The sequence below is a fragment of the Charadrius vociferus genome, unplaced genomic scaffold, assembly GCF_000708025.1.
Source record: "Charadrius vociferus isolate BGI_N301 unplaced genomic scaffold, ASM70802v2 scaffold326, whole genome shotgun sequence".
Classification (NCBI taxonomy): Eukaryota; Metazoa; Chordata; class Aves; order Charadriiformes; family Charadriidae; genus Charadrius; species Charadrius vociferus.
Window position 1 is genome coordinate 3,272,540 of NW_009649062.1, and position 16,283 is coordinate 3,288,822.

At 40.9% G+C, this 16,283-nt stretch overlaps 1 protein-coding gene across 2 annotated transcripts in view; it reads left to right on the forward strand.

Moving 5' to 3' along the window:
- ARVCF (armadillo repeat gene deleted in velocardiofacial syndrome) overlaps positions 1-16,283 on the forward strand; it is a 165,616-nt gene that overhangs the window by 77,507 nt on the left and 71,826 nt on the right. For both annotated transcript variants that reach the window (XM_009888118.1, XM_009888117.1), the window contains exons 3-4: positions 4,073-4,680; positions 13,455-13,954. In XM_009888118.1, coding sequence (XP_009886420.1) covers positions 4,073-4,680; positions 13,455-13,954 — 1,108 coding nt within the window. The remainder of the gene's footprint in view (positions 1-4,072; positions 4,681-13,454; positions 13,955-16,283) is intronic.

A 16,283-nucleotide genomic window follows, 5' to 3' on the forward strand; every position in this document is an offset into this window, starting at 1 on the left:
CTTAATATAGTTTAAAGAGACTAAAGTACTGCAAATATAATTTGAGCATACTCAGACAACCTCTTCATAGGAAAGTAATCTGAAGTTTTTGTCTGGTACTCTGAGATTGTAGCATTGAAACAATTGAACACCTTTGATTTGTAATCAGGCTAAAAAACCTCTTTAAACAGGCTTTCTTTTGAGATGGAAAGTAAACAGAAGTTGTCAAATTACACTTTCTCAAAGTAACTTGTATCTCTAAATTTTTCATTAGAGCATATTCTGTAGTGAGGAGTTCATGCTAAGAAATCTTTCTCAAGAGTGGGTGCATCTGGAGGATCAGGTGTCTCAGATAAGACAGTCTGCTGGGACTCCTGGTTGGAATAGCTTCGTTCTCCCTGGCTAATGCATTAGTATTAAGGAAACCACAAACGTGTTGGGAGAGAAGATTACTGTGCTGTCAGCTGCTCAAGGCTGCCTGTATTCTTTTAAGAAATATAAATGAACCATTCCCTTGAGCTGCATTTCCTGAAATAAAGATGTTTGGTTTGTTGGGTTGGGTGGGTGGATTTTTTCGCTTGGAAATCTAATAAATGGACCTTCCTCTGTGTGCTCGCTAATTGCTTCCAAAAAGCTTCCCTTTATTGTCCTGTAGGCAACAAAGTCTGTTTATCACATGATAAATCTTCTATCCAATGCCTGCCCCTGACAAATGAGGCAGGAGTGCAAATACTCCCTCTCTCTCAAAATATAAAGACTTGTTTGATTCCCCCACCATAACACCTTTAGCATTATTGAATGCTTTTATGCTGTGAGAAATGTGTTCTTTAATGCTTGAGTGAAATATGCCTTTTTATGTGTCTGACAAGGGGGGTTTGATTGTCCTGATTCTTCCCACTTGTTCATAGGGGCAGCATTCAGAAAATGATGGAGGTGAAGCTGTGCTGACTTTGTATACTTGTTCTTACATGTGCTGGCTGACGCTGAGTGTGTCTCTTTGACTAGCCACAGCCATTGAAGACTTGTCTATGCTAGTCTTGGAGACAGAAAATAAGGGAAATTGGGAAAAAAAGCAAATTAATCTCCTGCCTCTGTGTTGGTCATAGTAAAAAAAATATATTTGTAAATACTCTATCGGGTACCAGAGCATGGTGAAAAACTCATTAAGTGTAACTGCTAATTCACAAATCATCTAGGAATTGATTTTCAAAGTGTTCTAAAATTCTGCTTTGTCTCTTCTGTGTACATATACTGAATATTTGTACACAGTTGTCCTTTCTGTGTTGTGTTCCCTCATCCGGTTTGACAATAACAGTGATTCTCCAAAAAAAACTAACAGAAATGAGCAAGAGCCCAGAATTGGCAGTAGGAATGCTGGGGAAGACTGACAGCAGAGATGCCTCTGTTGCAAAGCCTTTGTCCAAGGATCCTGCAGGTTAAAGCTCGTTCCTTCTTCCATGCTATTGCTGCAGCCGCACATGGTTTATTATGTATCTTGCATTGTCTGATCTTGACAACTTTACTACATGTGCATGGCAACATATGTCATGAAAAGCAAAGCTTGGAGTTAGATTTAAAATATCCAGCTCCTGTTGAATAGTGCCGAAAGAAAGGGCTTTGTGAGGTTATGTGAGTGCTCTTCTTGGCGTCTAGAAAGCGGCCTCTTTGTTCCTTCCTGGGCAGAAGTATCAATTTCTGATTCATCAAATTGTTGAAACACTACTTTCCTTCCTGTTATTCCCGTTACTGGTTCCCAAATTCAAGAATGCAAAGGCCCAGCACTTTGCATCCAGTTTTGTCATTGCTTTGCAAAACTTGCATATTTCAGGCCTGAGAAACATTGCTTTTCCTACTCTTAGAAGATCACTTATGAACATACTACTTTGAATAAAACTTCTGTTTCTGACTTCAGTAGGGGAATACGGAGCTGCGTTGCTGTGTGTATATCCACTTTACAAAGAGCTACTGTAAGCTGTGCTGGCTCTTTTTCTTCTCTAAACGCTGTCGAGTTTATGAATGCCATGACAGCAGTCATGCTGATAACTGGGTGGAAAGTAGAAGTATTGTGCGCAGGTCATAAGCAAAAACTGCTGTGGGATTCTATTACATGAAATAAATGTTTAGTTTCTAGTTCCCTTTCTTTTAGTTATTAAAATGTGTGCTTTTAAAGAAAGGGAAAAAAGAAGATTTGGAGGCTTGGAAGCTAGCATTTTTCCTGACATTTACTTTCTAAGGAAATCCCTTTGTGTTGAAGATGAAAATACTTTCAGCTCTGGCCCAAATTGGATACTAAGGTCATATGGGTACCTGGCTGTGCTTCATTCAGTATCGTGATGCTGTTTAATTATGTTGTTGGTGGAGAGCTGGTTGTGCTGCTTTCAGTCTTGTAGGATTTCATTACTTCATTGGGATGAAGTATCATTTGTTCACAGATGTCTCTAGGAAAAGAAATGCTGTTTGGGTGAATTTTTTCTATTTGGGGTTTCTGCGTGAAAACATCTGGCTAGAGGACATGTCTGGAGCCACTTCAAGTGATGTACTCTAATTATTTTGTTTTAGCAGCAACTTGGCTAATCTGGTGCCAATCTAAATGTTGAAATCGGAGGCTATAGGTCAAAATATCTATTTGGACTTCAGAGCCACTGAGCAATCCAGGAATACGTTATAGTTACGGTTTCTCTTGATGTACACATTTTATTCTGTGGCTCACATGAAGAGGTGTCACTTGCTGTTGCTTATTTCCCTTTGTTATACTTTGGAAACCCAAAAGTTCTCTTAACAATTTTGCTTCTGTTCCTCCCCTCCCTGTGTGTAATACTCTCTGGTGGATTGATTCTCCCTCTCGTTTTTGTGGGTGTGGTGTTTTGTTGTTTGTTTGGGGTTTTTTTCAAAGGGCTGAAAGTCAGCATTTAATTGGGTTAGGGTAACTTTTATAGGTTAACATACCTTTATTAGGCTTAGCTAACAAAGGATAGCTTGGCTTCTGCTGGACTTAGTATTCTCCCCAAAACAGCTTTTGCTGATCACTCTGGAAGATGGTACAGAAGTTGATGAACTCCAGATACCAACCAAAACAGAAGTTCCTTTGCTAGTTTGTAAATACTAGTGGCTTTTGTCCGGCACTGTCTTATGCAGATTGCCAGACCTTTCCCATGAAGGCAAAACATTCTTGGAAACTCTTGAAGAGTCTTTGTTCTTACCCTTTAACAAGAAGCCCTGAACACAAGTGCCCTCTGGACACTTACCATTTCCAGTTTTTGTCAGTTATGTGAAATGGTCTAATTCTATCTATGTTGAAATGAAACATGATTTGTAGGAAGAAAAGATAAAGATGTATCTGTGTGCAGATCTTTAACGTTTTAAACAAGCTTGTCTAGCCAGTGTGTTTAGGGTAGTTGCAGTTGTAAAAGCTGTGTGGTATTAGTGTTCATTATTGCAAATTTGTTAGTCACCAAAATAATGGAATGACACTAACTGCCTGTTGGGCTTATATGATGATGATGGTCAGACGTAAGCGTGTCTTAAAAGAGAAAGTAGTTGTGCTGTCTGAAAGCTAGAAGCCCAAAACTTTTCTGTTTGAGATCATGGTTTCTTAAATATTACTGCTAAATTTGAGCTCCATTGAGTTAGTACAGTTAGTTTGTGCAGTGGTACAAACTTGATCCAGATCAGGCAGGAGCGGGAGCATATATTTCTGTCAAACTACAGAATGTGATGTGGTATTTATGCTAATTGTGGGAGGACAGGCTGTGGCTCCTCAACATCATAAAGTGTGCTCTAGGAAAGATGCCTCCTGAAAACATTTTGGGCAAATTTGAACTGGTGTGATGACTTTGCAGTGCTTCCACACACTGTCACATGACTGCAGTGGTTTTGATTTGGTAGTAAGAGTCCTAGAGTGCACTTAACTCTGGCTCTATGACTTGTATTTTCCCACTGTTAAATCCTAAACCAGTGCTTCCATTCAATAGGCATTTCACTGTAGTACGCTTTGTGACGTCTCTCTCCGTTTTACTGTTCTAGCTCTCCGTATGTCTCATCACATTGTGCAGCAAGGAGAAAATTAACATATTTATTCACTACATTTTCACAGGTTACCAAAATGGTCAAAACAGTCACCACCAGAACAGTGCGTCAGGTGCCACTTGGGCCTGATGGCCTGCCATCAATGGATGGCTCATCTCCCATGGGCAGCTACACAGATTCAATAGACAGAAGGTACATGAAGAATGGGGAGCGGTACATCACACCACAGGCATCATCCACGTTGACCAGATCTTACAACAGCTACAACGATTCTTACCCTGAAAGCCACGAAGGCCAGTATCGCCCTTATGTCAGTCATGATGGTTATGGAGATCTATCTGATAACTACGGCAGCTTGTCTCGTGGTGTCAACTACCGTCCTCGCTATGCCTACGTGCCAGGAAACAGTTACCGGCCAGATGATGGTAGCTTCACTTTGCCAAGCAGAAGGGATAACTATGGTCCTGTTGCCCAGCCTCAGGTGCCAGTGGGTAGCAACGCTGACTTGAACCACTCCCAGCCAGAACGCTTCCAGCCAGAGCCCTATGGTCTGGAAGATGATAACCGCAGCCTTGGAGTAGATGATGAAGGATATGAACTGGATCCAGATTATTCCACTGTGAATCGGAGGACATCTGCAGGTGTGCCAGAGAGAGGAAGACCTCACAAAGGAAGGTAAAACCCATTTGGTTTTTTACAATGCTATGTGCAGCTGTTTTGTTTAGTTGAACAGGTACATTTGAACTCTTAATAGGGTTGTAAGTTCTGGAATTACTTGACAGAAAAACAGGTAGAATCCATGATTTCATTAGCCCATAAATAACTGCAAAATGCACATGAAATACAGAAGGAAGTGAGGGTAGTGCTGAAGAACCCTTTCACTTTGTTTCTGGGCTGCTTAATTTAGGTTGAATTTAGAAAGAGAGAGATGAATTTGTAGAAGAGGGCTAAGGTACTTATTTCCTCTTCCTAAAAAAGAGTTTTGACTGCGTTCCGTTGTCCCAGAGCCATCCCACACTAGCAAGGTGAAAAAAGAGATTTATAATCTGTGTGGCTTCTTGACAGGTCTGGTTATGTGCGTATCTGACAAACAAAAACTTTGACCAGCTGGTTCGGGTTGCAGACGAGCTGATACCTGGTGGTGAAGGGCTGCCTTGTTCTATGAAAGCTGTCTTGTGAGGTGTTTGACCACCTCAGTTCCTGGTCCTGTGCTAACTGCACACCTTCAGCTGTGTGACCGGGCTATGCTGAACCTCACTGAAGTGCTTCAGCGTTTTGTAAGACCAGATCATTATTTTGTCCTGTGCCCATATAAACAGGAGATAAGAACATCTGTGTTACACTTAATGTAACTACAGTGACCAGTCACAAATTACTTCTGGTTCAGTCCCCTTTCCAAGCGATGTTCTGGTTTATTCCACGTTTTCTGATATTAGTTGTTTATGCTGGGCTCGCAGCTATCAGCTCTTGCATTTGGAAAATAAAAAAAGCTTGGGAAGAGAGTCTCATTACTTAGCTGAAAGTCGCTTTCTGAGTGTGTCAGAACCTAATAACTAATAAAAACCTGTATCCTCTGTTTCTGTTTTCCTAGCAGTGTACAAACTTCTGCATGTGCCTGAATGAAGTCCATATCTTCACAGTTCATGTTTTTTTAGGGATGTAGCACTCATTATTTTCCTTTTAATTCAAAGTAGTTTCCAGAGCTGTGAAGAAGGTCTGGAACCCACCTGCCTCTGTGTGTGTAGGTGGTCTTTAGACTTAATGCTTTTGACCAAAGGCTTCACTTCCTCAGCAGTAGTTGTGGGTGGGATTTAGTAGGCCTTTTTGCTCTATTGTCTTGGAGCGCTCCTACTTGGAGATGTGTCAGTCATGGTCACGTTCATACATTCATATCTCTATCTTCCTCTACGTTTCTGGAAGTTCATTTTTAAAGTTAAATGGAATCGAGCATCTTCATCTATATGTGTAAAAAAAAAAAAAAAAAAAAAAGAGAGAGAGTGAGGGAAAGGTATCAAGATGTATCTCCTAGAACCCACTTTAAGATCCCTTGTGACATCTTTGATCTTGCAAGCTTACCAACCAGTGGAACCACTTCGATGTTTTATGGGTCTAAAGGGAATAACCTGCAGCCAGTGGGTGCCAAAATACTGATCAGTCTATCAAACTTTTATTGGTGCTCCCCTGTGTCTAAGCAGGTTTACAGTTCTCGTTAAAAACAGTCAGGCAGCGGTGCTTTTAAATTTTTATTAACATTTTTCAAACTGTATGCATGATGAATAATTAAATATATTCTTAGAACCTGTCCATTTGCATTTTTAAAGTTGTTTTGGGGTTTTTTTTAAACATCCCTTTGATTTATTGTTCCTTGCAGTTTGGGTAGGACCAATTCACAAATTTTGTTTTACATTTCTTTTGTTGTGAGTTTTTTGCATATTTAATATGATCAAGAGGGTTTGACAAGTAATTAGCCTGACTATGGCAGCAAACTTTCGCTGGTGAGAACATAAGAAGATTCTATGAGGGCCTTTTCATAAGTAGCTACTTTTTGACATTTCAAAGAAATACTTGAACAATTCAATAAACCTGCATTTCAGATATGCTACTGATCTGCAAGAAACTAAAGACTACAAATAGTGCTTTGTACTAGATAAGGGTAATTGCTACTAGATTATTCCTCTCTAGGTTTTTTTAAAATCATTATTCCTTGTGAAAATGATTAAATGACTGTGATAAATTGATGGCACTTTTGATTTCAGAAAGTTTGTGTGTAGAATAGGTATAGCAACAACACTGTTAGGACCTTTTCTACATCCCACCAACTTTCAGCTTGACTATCTTCATCGTGTTGTGAACAGAATTCTTCTGTTGGCTAACTCGCTGCAGGAACTTAAGTTATTCTCATTTTTTCCCAGTAAGTGCTGCCCTCATTTGTTAGTGGTAAGGATCCTTAATGTCCATTACTAGTTTTGACGCTGTTCTGTCTGAGAGGACTGAATGGAGGTTTCCTGTCTGAATCTGTGGTAGAGTCACCCCCTATGTGATCAGGAGGCAACCCAGCTGTGTCTGGAGGGGATCCTCGTCAAAGGGAGTACAAGTACAGATTGTTCTTTCCATCCCTTGCCTGCTCCGTTTGATCACAGAGATAAATACCTATTGTGCTTTCCTTCTGCCATCGCCAGCCTCATCTCAAGCTACTTATATTTCATTTTAAATTGGGGAAAAATGTGCCTCCTCTCAAACATCTACAAATCCAGATAAGTGCACAAAGTCAAATATACTCTTGTTGGCTCTTCAGTGCTTGCGGTTGGGTTTGTTTCTTGTTTTCTTTTATACTCAGTCTCTGCTGTAAGATATATTATTTTCTGCAAGAATAATACGTGGCACTTAATGTTCTTTTCATCAGCATGTGCTCTGGTTTGGTTTAAGTCAGATTGCATAATAAATTGGGGTGAGAGAGAGGTGTTTGGGGTGTATAATACTGATTTAATACTACTCAAACTTACTTCTGAAGGTATTTACACATCTTTGACTTTACCCTTTTTTCTTCATTTGGTAGGTTGCCTTTATTGAATGAGGAGGATTTTTATTATAGTCTTTAAAAATATATAGTCTTATGGTGTCGCTAGGTGTCTTATATACAGTCCTTTTCAAAAGAGAAGCAGGAACTACTGGATATTTTTCATTCACAAAAACCATCCCTACTATTTGATTATATTTTTTTATTGTTAAATTGAAGTTAACACAAATGAGCAGAAAAAAAGGCATGTAATAATTCCTTTTTTTTTTTTTTTCTTAATTATCTTCTGTTGCACTTCTTGTCTCTTGCCTTTGTGGTAAAACTCTGGAGCAGCTATTGCCAATGTTACTATTCCAGACTAGACAGGACGTGAATTTTTAATGTTGACTAAGTCAACAACAGAAGTTTTCTGCTGTTAAATTTTCTATGACAGAAGCCTGATCTAAGAGACTGAGGCTGTATTTGGTGGTCATTTGGTGGTCCCAACTATTATTACCAGGAAACGAACCATATTTTAGATTAAGTATCTGTAACGCTAGGTCTCTCTTGCTTCTCTTATGTATAGACAGTGCAAGAATATGGGTATCGCGTGCATGTTATGTTCTACTTCTGGTGTCTGTTTTCAATCTAGAATATGAAGACCCATATTTGTAAATAAACTTCCAGTCAGCACTCCTGGCATAACTTCACCCCTTTCAGGTGTGGTCTCACAGCAGCACTCGTGCAGGCATCTTTAAAGCTGAGGAGGTATCTCTCACTGTTAGATTGGCCTCTTTGGTTTAATGACCAACTGTAAGCGTGATCCCAGGATGTAGGCAGCATTGGGATGTTGTCTAGGTTGGGGCAGAAGTGTATGGACACGCCTGGGCAGAGTAGGATAAAGCAAAAAATGCCGTCAGTTTGGAAAAGATTTGTTTTTTTTCTGGGGCTCCCTTTTAGAGTGAATTTGATCTGAGTTTGTGGGTCTGGATGCAGGCAGCAGGAGACCAATGCATGGCTGAATTTTATGTGGCAGACGGCAACCTGAGCTGGCTCATCCGTTAGCAGCTTTTAGGTGGTTCCAGTCAAGGTGACTTTTGTGTTTTAACCGTATGGCTGATAACTCAGATGTGTCTCAGCAGAGGGTTCAGTCCAGTCTTGAATCCTCTTGTGTGTTCTCCTGCCAGGGAACAGAGGCTGGCAAAAGTAGGACCTCATTCTGCAAAGTCTTTAGATTTCCTCTCTGATGTTTGGCACAAAGTTCCCTACAGAAACCCCAAGCCTTTCTGGTCTTTTATCCTAAGCAGACGCCAGCTGCAAACTGTGATGAATGTAACACTTGTATAAATTGTTGAGGATTAAATGTGTAAATCCTTCACCTGTTTACTCAAATGTGCCTGTGTTGAGGCCACAAGGAAGATGATAAATCCGCAAGATCTCTCTCAGTTTTTATCTATGCTAGAATGTGTTTTGATCAATTCCCTGAGACAGGTGATTAGTGAGACCCACGGCATCCTGAACACTCAGCTGCCTTGCCACAGACAGATGGAAGACAAGATGCTTGTAGTCAGCAACTCTGGCACATGACCAGATCTCTTCAGTCCAGAGTAAAGAGCTCTTGGCCTCCTGAGCACAAATGACTGTGTCTGCTGAAGCTCTCATTAGTCCTCCTTCTGTGTCAAGGGGTTTGCCTTTCCAGCATAGCTGCTCTGCTGGTGTGAAAGTGAAAAATTGCATTTGGCCCCCACCAGTCCCACTCAGAAAGATATTTTCTTTACTCTCTCTCTGTCTAAGTGTGTCACTGATTTTAGTAATTTGTCTTCAGAAACTGGGTGCGTTTAACTCCCTGATAGATACTTGCCTTTCATTTCTTCACCCGTTGCCTAGTCTGCACCCCTCTAGGTGCCAAGCCCCCTGCTGAAGGAGGGGAGACGGGGCTTGACCTGGGCCAGGTCATGCCTGCCAGCCCTGGGAGGGGGCTCTGCCTGCCAAAGGCCTTGGGGTACTTCTGCATTGTGCACAATCAGTTATTTTGCTCCTTTGCAGATGATCTGTTTTGGTAAACTGCTTCCCTTCAATGCTGTTAAGCAATGGCAGAGCTGGTATTTAGAGCTTCCCTTGTAAAATATTTCAGGACTCTTTTCCTTTAATTACAGTGTAGGTTGTTTTGGGGTTGTGTTTTGTTTTGGCTTGGGGTTTTTTTTAAGCTTCTCCAGGCTTGATCACTGTATTTAGCCATGTGAATCTGAATTACTCGGATACTTGCCTCTGCTGAGCTTTTTTATACAGCTCTCAAAATTGCACCAGTTTCTAGATTTTTCTAGATAATTCTTCAGGGTCTTGAAGGGTCAAATGTCCAGGTGTTATCTTTGCTGCTAGGTAAAGCCACTGGGTTTTGTTACTGGTGTATTAACCAGTGGCTGGCTGACTCTTGATGCTGTTTCATCCTGCAGAGGTATGTTGGATCTGGCATGTGTGGCTTTATTTCAGCAAAAGTGTTCCTGGTGTTCAACCTTTCTCTGTCATAAGGGACATTGTCTTTTTTCAGAATAGCTGTTTTTGTGTACTAAAATAGTTGTGTTATACTTGCAATCCTATTTTTTTACTAAGGACGTGGTCTGGCAGAACCAGGTTGAGATTGGCAGGAACAGAGTTAGAAGTGAACAGTTCATGTAAGAGTGGGACTGTATGAAAATGTCAGTGGTTGTTAGAAGTCACTTATGGTTCAGGGTCTCTTTCCTGGAGGATGCTTCTGCTGTGGGTGTGGGGCCAGCAGCATCTCCTGTGGTCGCCACTTCATCATGGAGCAGTAGCTGGTGGGTTCCAAGCAATGCTGCCCTCCTCACCTCTACCTGCGTGATTCATCCTAAACCATGCGCGGCTTTCTGTACCCACGGCACTGGGGATCACAACCGGCAGTGTGACACACTCAGCATCTTCCCATGGCCGGCTCTAGCCCAGCTCTGTCTCTGGGGGATTTCACCAGAGGGGGACAATCAAAAACGAGGGTCACCAAAGCCTACTGGCTATCTTTGGCACATCGGCGCTTTGTATCAGAACAATGGAAGAAAATCCCCTTTTTTAAAAAACCTTTGTTAGAGTAAGTAGCTAGTTGGGATGTGATCTTTTTTCTTTTAATGACTCAATCATTACTTCAGGTATTCACATTCATATTCAATAACTAATGATTGACAATTAAAAAAACCCACCTTAGTATTGTTGGTACAAGAGTCATGGGGTGCTCTCTTGTCATGACAGTGGTGCAATTTTAAGTCCAAACTCTGAAGTTTTATTTTGGGCAAATGCGATGAAACCAAGGAGCTTTGTGTGGCACGGGGGGAGGATAAAACATGAGGAAGAAGGGCCCATCCGTGTGGTTCTGTTTGGAAGGCTTCATGGAAATAATGCAAACGAACTGCATCCCAAGACAGTAATTATCTTTGCATATTTGCATGGATGAGAGGGAGAGAGAAACTTAATTGTGCAGGTGTAATTGAGGTGGTGTACAGTTATCTTGTGGGCTGCTCATAGGACTGAGACATGCTGAATTGCCAGTTACCAAGTCAAGCAAGCAACAGCTGTGCAGAGGACAATTACTAAAATTAATCTTCTGCTACTTTTCTTTTATGCAGTCAATAAGAATTTAACATAAGGATGAATTTGAGAAATTAGTTTTTGATCTGGTTTTAATGCTGGTTGTCCCAAATTTGCATATGTAAAACCAGAATTTCGTTTGAGGAGTAGTTAAGGAGTTTTGTTATTACGTCTGCCCTGTGTATATGCACAAAATTAAATCTTTTCAATGTTGTTACTTTCTTCTTGGAGTGATGGAAACAGCTTTGTTCTCTAACAGAAAGTACAAGGGTTGTCCAGACATTGTAAATTACTGTGTAGAGCAAATACTGAATTATACATATACAAACAACTGCATCGATAAAAGGATTTCTTCAGATTCATTCTGAGTTTTGGATACTGGCCCATTTTTATCCTTTCATTCAGTTTACAGTTTAGAACAGCAATTAAAGCAACTTAAAGTCAGCAGAGGTGCTTTTAACTTTAAAAGCATTAATTGTACAAGGCTAAGTTCAGTCTCCACCTCCGGTGCTCTTCTCCGCAGAGTCTGGTTTAATTAGCAGTCCCTTTAGGATAACAGCAAGTTCCATCTCCTTTCTGAGTTCTAATGGTCTATACTTCCTTCAGCATGACATCAGAAATTGTTCAGTAATATCAGTCAGCGCTAAAAATGAAAGTTTTTAAGAATCATTTTGCAGCAATTAAAACTACTTGCTTGATTGAGATAACTAGAATGCTGAGACAATAGCTAATCTGTCTAGGAAAAAACAGTACAGGAAAATGCTGCAGCTGTTTTTTAAAAAAAATACATCTGTATATAAGAAGCCAGTTTATGTTAATATCTATTAAGAGTAGTATTAGAGGGAAGGGAGGATGAAGAAGAATCTTCCTCTACTTGAATTTTAAAACAATGGGATTAATTGGAGCTTTGATCCAGCTCCCCAGTGGGTCACTGCAGCTCCTCATCCCTCTCAGCCGGCTCAGCGAGCTGGGGGAGCCTTTGGGCAAAGCCTGCCAGAGGACAGATTGCAAAGGTGGAAGTGTTTGTGGAGTTCGTAACAGCTAGCTGCAAGTCGCCTTAGTGCCATGTGGGCTTATTCACATACAAAACTGAAGAATTTGCGACCAGTGGGTCACAGCGCAAGCTTCAGATTTCCTTTTGTACATCTCCTAAGGACTAAGGTATTGCCTCACAGATGGAGCCCCCTGCATGAGCTGCGTGTGTTCCGGAGGATGAAAGGTGTCCCTTTGAATAATGGGTGAAGTGTATCGGTGAGTCTCAAAAACACATGCTGAAGTTGTAGATGCCTTTCCTTACAAAACTCCTGCAGAAATGTTCTGTCTTTTATCAGGTAGTTGTAAGAAGTGATCGGAGGAGGGCATTTTTTTTGATGGTTAGAGATTATAGTTGCAGCAGTGGCTGCTAAAGAAGAAATATTGTCATGCTGATTTTTTTTTTTTATTTTATTTTTAGAGAATATGGCGTTTGTAGTCTGAGAATGTACTGTGTTAGAATATTTTCAACAGTGTTGCTTGTAACTTTGCGCTCTGCATGAACTAGGCCAGTAACATCTAAATAGGCACGTTAACTGGTTGTGACTGACCTTACTTCGGTTATACCCAGGAAATTATGGCACAAGATGGGTGCCATTCATTCTAATGCTCTAAATGTTCTTAAGAGTGTCTGGGGAGGAAAGCTCAGGGTACAGGACTTGTTTTGGATGTCCAGCAGATTACTCTGGTGTTAAAAGCTGGATCCAGGTCTCTTGACCATCAGCCTCTTACCTGTATTCCAAATGATTCTGTACATGACAGGCTTTATTAGATGCTTGGATTCAGGACTTAGGTTTTCATCATCTTTGATATTGTTATGTATATTAATGACTTCAGTATACTTCTGTAAACATCAACATGGAAATGTAGTGGAACTTCTCAGACTTGCTGAAAAGTGTCTGCGGTCTCTGCCCAGGCCTTGAATGCCTTTAATTAAAGTTTTGGTTTGTTGCAGAAGTGTTGCATTAATGAAGCTGAGTGTTTCCTACTAAATGTAATCCAGCTCTATCATAATTGTTTTGCTGAGTGACCAAAATGAAAGTAATCTGTTTGATGACTTGCAGTTCCCGTCATCATTTCATTGCTAGCCAAACAAACACTGTGCTGTAGACCTATCACTGCCAAGTACTCAGCTATGGTTAATTTTCAAGTTACTACAAATAAATTATTTGAAAGTGTAAATATGCTGTTCCTAATGATGTTTGTGATATTAAAAGGTTTGCTTACAGCTGAAATCTCCATACTGGCTCAGAGGTACAGAGTGTTTAAATGTGGTTTTTGTTTTGTTTTTTCCCTTTCTTTCTTTTGGGACGGTTGCTTCTCGCAGGGGCTACGATGACCCCATCGAGACAGAGATGGTTGAAGAGAGGATACCTTACCTTCATGGTGGCTACGCAGCACCACTGGCACAGCCAGAGAGAGGAAGCATGGCTAGTATTGACCGGCTGGGGAAGCGCTCCCCCTCTATTGACAGCATCCGTAAAGACCCCAGGTGGAGGGACCCTGACCTCCCTGAAGTAATTGCCATGCTCAGCCACCCTATTGACCCAGTCAAGTCCAACGCCGCAGCCTACTTGCAGCACTTGTGCTACGAGAATGATAAAATCAAAAAGGACGTGAGGCACCTTAAAGGGATACCTATCTTGGTGGGTCTGCTTGATCATCCAAAGCCGGAGGTCCATCGTAAAGCCTGTGGGGCTCTCAGAAACATCTCCTATGGGAAGGATAATGAAAACAAGGTGGCTATAAAGAACTGTGATGGGATCCCTGCGTTGATCAGACTATTGCGAAAAACAAATGACATGGAAGTCAGAGAGCTAATTACAGGTCAGTGTCTGTAGTTTCTTTGATGAATTATTCTTTAGAGGAGTCCTTTCAGCTTCAGGAACAAGAATTTCTGGAGATTAGTGTGCTGAAGGAGAATTTAGATCCTTGGCTGCAGCTGTTTCTTTAGCTGCACCACGTTTGTGGTGTGAGAAGGCCTGAGGCAAACGTGCCCTTCAGGAGGAAATCGAGATCGTCTGTGTCTGTAGCACACTTGGCTTTCCCTGGCTGCTGAGAGATGGATGATGCTTCTTGGATGTAGCATGCAACTGCGTGTGGTTGAGTTACTGAAGCTTAAATGAGTTATAGCAACTTCATTGACAGGTAATTTGTAGTGCGCCTGCCCTCAGCATGTTCTAATCATGAGGTAAGATATGCTAATCTAAAACTTTCCTTGTTAATCTCTTATAAAACAATCCTGCTGCCATGTCCCCACTACTTCATATTGATTGAACAGTCGGTCTCCTCAGGAACACGTCCAGCCCCTGGTGCTGGGAATGCTGAGGCTGTATATAAAGTTGCAGCACTTCTGGGCTGGAAAAACTCAGATTTTTAGGGAGTGGAGAGTCTGTGAGACGCTCTGGACACAGGGTTTGTCTGTTGCAATAATCGGAAAAGGGAGAATTACATTTTGGAGTTACTAAGTTTGTGCACACTTTGCAGGGCGTTTTCAATCACTTATAGCTCTATTATTCAACCTGGTTTTTATTTGAACTTAGTCTTGGACACTGTCCAAAAAGAGTAATAAAGTATATGCCAAGTTTCAAAGTTCAGCCATTAAGTGGAAAAGGGTGGAAAAGTATGTCAGCTCTTAAACTAAGGAGGAATATATTGTTCTTCAGTCTCCCATAACTCACGAGGAGTGAAATGGATTTCCTTTTCTCTTCTCAGAAGCAGCAGGGGATGTTTGGATGGAGGCCAGGGCGGTTGCAATGAATTTCAGTGCCAGAACAGAACTTTTCAGAAAGTTTTGTGGGTGCAAAAATGGGTCCAGGGCTGAAACTGTTTAGATACCTTATCAGTGTTGGATTCTCCAGGCAGACCCTATTGCAAACATGGATTAAGCCATTAGAAGTAAACATCATAATTCTATAATCACCTCAAAAAAATTATAGCAGCTCTCCCAAGTTTTTACTGGTAATCATAATTCTCTGAGATGAACAGTGACCTTGGGTGTTCCAACTGTTCTTCCCCATCCATTATAGGATACTTAGCAAGCTAGATCTAAATATACAGTGTAGAAACTAGCGGGGATATTTTTTTCCAGTCCTCTTGCGGTGGGCTGGTAAAGGAGAACTGTCTGTTTTGTCGGAGAACCTCTAGGTAGCATGTGTTGGTTGTGCTTTGATTGCTGTCTTTGCTTTCTCTTAACATGGAAACTCTGTAGGTAGTATTTATATTCCATTTGTTGCACTCATTTAGTATGATGGCTGAGTTTATTTAAAAAAAAATAAATTTAAGATTATCTCTTTATCTACTGTTGTAGTTTACTCAAAACTCATTTCTGGAGTGCTGAGAAAGGAGTACATTTATTTCTTTAGATTCAGGAAAGGAGAAGCCAGTCTATAATTTGCTCTGAAGGAATATCATTATAGTGCTAAGTGGTAATCAGTCACTTTTGAGATGTCAAAAACAAACTGGATGTTTTCCCTTTTCACTCTAAATGGCGATTGCCTTGATTTCCAGTTGATTAATTAGTTTTACAGTTCAAATGCATTTTATTTGATGGTAGCTCCTGCTAATTAAATGTAGTATTTTTATTCCACTTTGGTTTTTGCTATTTAAAGCTCTTTATTTCCCCTTACTGAGAAACACCAGGAATACTGAGGGCATTAACCTAAACAGATGTCCAGCAACAGACGTGCATTTAATCTCCACCTAACCAGGAATAATTTCATTCCACTTCTAAAATGATATCACCAGATCCGGTGTGAGACATTCAAGCATCAATATAGAGAAGAAGAGTATTCCAGCAATGCCTCTGTGCCTGGTGCTGGTGTACTTGCAGTCAGTGTTCAAAGCCTCGGCTGATCATGTGGAATTGTCCATTCGAAAAATGAGCTCCAGAAGTCAGCAGAGAGAAACAAGAGCCAACTTGAAGTGCAAAGGGAGCATTCAGCCAAGGCTGCTGCAAAAGGACTGTGTTTTGCAGCCTCAAAAATTCTGATCGCAATTCTTATGTTCTCATGGTAGAAATCTTGACTTCCTATGTGGGTGCTTTTCCCTAGTCATAAACCAAAGTCTGCCTTTGCCATGAAAGTTTTCATTCTGTCTGGAGTGAAATCCCTGGGGGCTTCTGCAGCAATGTCTGCCAAAAAAAAAAAAAAAAAAA